This window comes from Triticum dicoccoides, chromosome 6B (genome assembly GCF_002162155.2).
Source record: "Triticum dicoccoides isolate Atlit2015 ecotype Zavitan chromosome 6B, WEW_v2.0, whole genome shotgun sequence".
In the NCBI taxonomy this organism is placed as follows: domain Eukaryota; kingdom Viridiplantae; phylum Streptophyta; class Magnoliopsida; order Poales; family Poaceae; genus Triticum; species Triticum dicoccoides.
Window position 1 is genome coordinate 131057136 of NC_041391.1, and position 5127 is coordinate 131062262.

General features: G+C 44.2%; 2 protein-coding genes across 3 annotated transcripts in view; both read left to right on the plus strand.

The window, feature by feature from the left end:
- Positions 1-1003: 1003 nt before the first annotated feature.
- The window catches only part of LOC119323996 (chlorophyll a-b binding protein of LHCII type 1-like), a 14813-nt gene continuing 10689 nt past the window's right edge, over positions 1004-5127 (plus strand). The window contains exon 1 of one of the 2 annotated variants that reach the window (XM_037597711.1): positions 1004-1036. In XM_037597711.1, coding sequence (XP_037453608.1) covers positions 1034-1036 — 3 coding nt within the window. In that variant the 5' untranslated portion in view covers positions 1004-1033. Of the gene's footprint in view, positions 1037-4253; positions 4341-5127 lie in introns of those variants that run through there. The other variant, XM_037597712.1, reaches the window with a different exon arrangement.
- LOC119323997 (chlorophyll a-b binding protein of LHCII type 1-like) overlaps positions 4259-5127 on the plus strand; it is an 11558-nt gene continuing 10689 nt past the window's right edge. The window contains exon 1 of the mRNA XM_037597714.1: positions 4259-5125. Coding sequence (XP_037453611.1) covers positions 4324-5124 — 801 coding nt within the window. The 5' untranslated portion in view covers positions 4259-4323 and the 3' untranslated portion in view covers position 5125. The remainder of the gene's footprint in view (positions 5126-5127) is intronic.

The window sequence follows — 5127 nt, forward strand, 5'->3', positions numbered from 1 at the left end:
TGGAACACTGATTTTTTTTCAGACCTCCACGGATGTTTTTCCATCATGAAACTTATTTGCATGTTAGCAAATCATTAAACAATGCTTATCACGAAAAAAAACAATTGTTTTAAATTTGTTTACTATTCTTTTCAAAGTTTACTATTCACCTGGTGTATGCTCCCAGGAGCAGAGAGAACACCTCCGCTTAAACTAACATTTCTTTCATGTAGAAATAATCGTATCCATCATTTTTTTTCCTACTTTATGTGGTAATGTTACACATTTTGAATTTATTTGTTCAAGATTTACTACAAATGGAGGAACTTTTTCTTAAGGTTAAACAAATAGTCTTGTTTTCTGTTTCCAAACAGAACTTGTTTTATTTCAGTAGCAGTATAATGAGTCTCTAGTTTATTTAAACTAAAATATATAGAATATTCAAATGTAAATTGGAATAAATTAATTTATTTTTCAGTTGAGTGGTAAATTAAGTTGGACCTACATTTTCATTATGTTAAAAAATGGATATATATATATATAGCTTTACGTATGGAATTTGGCACAATAATTTAATCTTTTTTAATGCAATAATGTAATCTTTTACCACGAGCAGATGTTACATCCTGTTTTGATTTTCTGAAACTAAAAAGATACATGAGGGCAACGGTGCATGCGAACGGTGTGACGCCGCTCGATGCTTTCTCGTGCATGCGAACGTCTCACTCACACGCTTGATTCAATCAGCTGTCTCCAACGAAATCCAGTCACAGCCACTCCTGGCCACAAGTTCACAGCAATACTAATTTCTCCTGGCTCTCGCTGCGCCAAGTGTTCTGAGAGCAAGAGATCTATGCAGCACCAATGGCAGCAAAGCTCAAGATTTTTCCCTCTATCCTTATTTATCTTGTCAGATTGCACACCAAATGGATTTCCTGTGACACCTCCTGCTGCCTTAAGTAGCCACCTCCCCCTCTACTACAAAATCATCTCCACACTCACTCATCTCTTTGAGAACCCATATAGCACATCAGACACTTTTCTTAGCTTTCCAATGGTGGCAGCCACCATGTCCCTCTCCTCCTCGACCTTTGCCGGCAAGGTGGTGAAGAATGTACAATCTTTGGCTCTCTTTGGCGAGGCCCGAGTCACCATGCGCAAGACCGCAGCGAAGGCGAAGCAGGTTTCCTCGGGCAGCCCATGGTACGGTGCTGACCGTGTGCTTTACCTCGGCCCACTCTCCGGTGAGCCCCCGAGCTACCTGACAGGTGAGTTCCCAGGTGACTATGGGTGGGACACAGCCGGACTTTCGGCTGACCCCGAGACCTTCTCCAAGAACCGAGAGTTGGAGGTGATCCACTGTCGTTGGGCCATGCTTGGGGCACTTGGTTGTGTCTTCCCTGAGTTGCTCGCTCGCAACGGTGTCAAGTTCGGCGAGGCTGTTTGGTTCAAGGCCGGCTCCCAGATCTTTAGTGAGGGTGGTCTCGACTACCTCGGCAACCCCAGCCTTGTGCACGCGCAAAGCATCCTAGCTATTTGGGCATGTCAGGTCGTGCTCATGGGTGCTGTCGAGGGGTACCGCGTTGCCGGTGGCCCACTCGGCGAGATAGTCGACCCACTATACCCAGGAGGCAGCTTTGACCCTCTCGGACTCGCCGACGACCCTGAGGCATTCGTTGAGCTCAAGGTGAAAGAGATCAAGAACGGTCGCCTCGCCATGTTCTCAATGTTCGGCTTCTTTATCCAAGCTATCGTTACGGGCAAGGGTCCACTTGAGAACCTTGCTGACCACATTGCTGACCCCGTCAACAACAACGCATGGGCGTTCGCCACCAACTTTGTCCCCGGCAAGTAAGATGTCTCGAAGATTGTGCATGCCGCGAAGCGTATTGTTGTGCAGCCTGAGTTGTACTACCATGATGTAAATTACGAGAATTTTGTGCAAAAGCAATGCAAGATTTTTTCGTCTTGGATGTTGTGACTTGCATCGATATGATCGTTGTGATTACAATCCACGAGAATAGGTAAATATTTTGGCTCGCGCTTAGTTAACCATTATCATTATGTGCTCGGATCAACTGCGGCTCATATGTTTGTGTAGGTTGTAGACGCTGGTGAATTTGTGGGGTCAGAGCAAAGGAAACACTAATATACACTTTCATGGAAGCTTCCATCAAAACTACAATTCTCTCAATTCAATTGCAGGAGTCGTGTCTTGCTTTCGTTTCTTAATTTCCAACAAAGGCAGTGTGGCCAATTATACCTCGTTAGTGATTTTTCATATCTCCCTCCCAGCCCAACCAAGTGGTTTGGTTTACCACTAGGGGTATAGGACGTTGTTGTCTAAAGTGAGAAGGCAATGTAACCATCGGGAAATAGTCAATTTAGGCCTTGTTCGGAGTCACTCCAACTCCTAAAAATACGAGGAGCTGGAGCATCTCTTTCCCAGCTCCGTGCCTTTTGACTCCAGCTCCGGGAGCGGAGTGGTGGAGTAGCGGGTCTCCGAACAGGGCCTTACTCGAGGAGGGGGTGCAAGAGGCGGTCGCTGACGCTGATATTGCGGCGGGTGGCAAAGAACTGGAGGCGGAGATGGATGGGCAACACTTGTCTCTGTTTTGTGTCATTTTATTATAAAACAATTAAAAATTATTGTTATTCTTCTTAAAGCATATGAGTATATAGACAATGAAATGTACTTTTACAAAAGACAGCTATTAAAATATTGTAAAGGACTAAGGTTTCATTGCACAATGTACATGATCATCACCAAAACATAAAAGATAGGATGACCGGTGACATGAGAAACAACGGCGTTAGAGAGGTGGGGAGCATGTGCTAAGATTTTCTTTCTCGAGATCTTTAACTTATAATTTTTTTATGAGATTCTTGCCCTAATTTAAGAGCTACACATATACAAATCAAACATACATAATTATAAGTGAAAATTATAAGCACGTAGATGAATTTGACTTAACATTGATGTTTTGAAGTATGTGAATATATTGCAATATAGTGGAACAATAATATTATGTGCGATCACACATGCAATTTATATGGCCATCTAGGCTCAAATAAAAACAAAGTTATAAAAGCATACGTTATCCCAGAATGGGAAATAACAACTTAAACTGCACCTGGGTGCATATGCACCAAGCTAAACAGTAGATTTGGATAGAAAAAATAGGAAACAATTTCAAGAGAAATCTGAACTTTTTTTAGACAAAGATTGTTGAATGTGTTTTCATGCTGAAAGAGGCCTGGAAAAAAATTTCATGCTGAAAAACATTCGTGAGGTCCGAAAAAAAATGATATTCTAAAAGGGCATCTTTTTAAGCACTTTGGAACACTGATTTTTCTGTCCAGGCCTCCACGGATGTTTTTCCATCATGAAACTTATTTGCCTGTTAGTAAACCATTCACAAAAAATTATCACAAAAAAATTTGTTTACTAGTTAAAATTTGCTATTCATCCTGGGTGCATATTTACCCAGGAGAAGAGCAAACACTTCTGCTTAAACTGACATTTTTTCATGTAGAAATAATCTTCTCCAACATTTTTTCCCAATTTATGTGGAAATGTTACACACTTTGAATTTTTCTTTTGTTCAATATTTACTACGAATGGAGGCACATTTTTTAAGGTTAAATTACTAATCTTTTTTACCAAGCATATATAACTTATTTTTTTAGTAGCAGTATAATGGGTCTCTACGTTAAATTGAACTAAAATATATAGAATATTCAGATGTAAATTGGAATAAACTGATTTTATTTGTCAGTTCAATGACAAATTAAGATGGACATACATTTTTCATTATGGTAAAAAATGGATATATCTAGCTTTATGTATGGCATTTGGCTCAATAATGTGATATTTTACCAAGAGGAGATGGTAGTTCCTATTTTGATTTTCTGAAATGTAAAAGACACATGAACGCAACGGCTCGTCGGAGTGTGCGTGGTGTGACGCCGCGCGATGCTCTCTAGTGCATACGAACTATGCAGGTCTCACTCACACATGCACTTAAATCCAATCAGCTGTCTCCAACGAAATCCAGTCACAGCCACTTCTAGCCACGAGTTCATAACAATACTCATTTTCCTGGCTCTCACTGCGCCAAGTGTTCTGAGAGCAAGAGATCAATGCAGCACCAATGGCAGCAAAGCTCAAGATTTTTCCCTCTATCCTTATTTATCTTGTCAGATTGCACACCAAATGGATTTCCTGTGACACCTCCTGCTGCCTTAAGTAGCCACCTCCCCCTCTACTACCAAATCATCTCCACACTCACTCATCTCTTTGAGAACCCATACAACACATCAGACACTTTTGTTAGCTTTCCAATGGCGGCAGCCACCATGTCCCTCTCCTCCTCGACCTTTGCCGGCAAGGCGGTGAAGAATGTACCATCTTTGGCTCTCTTGGGCGAGGCCCGCGTCACCATGCGCAAGACCGCAGCAAAGGCAAAGCAGGTTTCCTCCGGCAGCCCATGGTACGGTGCTGACCGTGTGCTCTACCTCGGCCCACTCTCCGGTGAGCCTCCGAGCTACCTGACCGGTGAGTTCCCTGGCGACTACGGGTGGGACACTGCTGGACTTTCGGCTGACCCGGAGACCTTCTCCAAGAACCGGGAGCTGGAGGTGATCCACTGTCGCTGGGCCATGCTTGGGGCACTTGGTTGTGTCTTCCCTGAGTTGCTCGCCCGCAACGGCGTCAAGTTTGGCGAGGCCGTTTGGTTCAAGGCCGGCTCCCAGATCTTTAGTGAGGGTGGTCTCGACTACCTCGGCAACCCCAGCCTAGTGCACGCACAAAGCATCCTAGCTATTTGGGCATGCCAGGTCGTGCTCATGGGTGCCGTCGAGGGGTACCGTGTTGCCGGCGGCCCACTCGGTGAGATCGTTGACCCACTCTACCCAGGCGGTAGCTTCGACCCTCTTGGCTTGGCCGAAGACCCTGAGGCATTCGCCGAGCTCAAGGTGAAGGAGATCAAGAACGGTCGCCTTGCCATGTTCTCAATGTTTGGCTTCTTTGTCCAAGCTATCGTCACGGGCAAGGGCCCACTTGAGAACCTCGCTGACCACATCGCCGACCCCGTCAACAACAATGCATGGGCATTCGCCACCAACTTTGTCCCCGGCAAGTAAGGT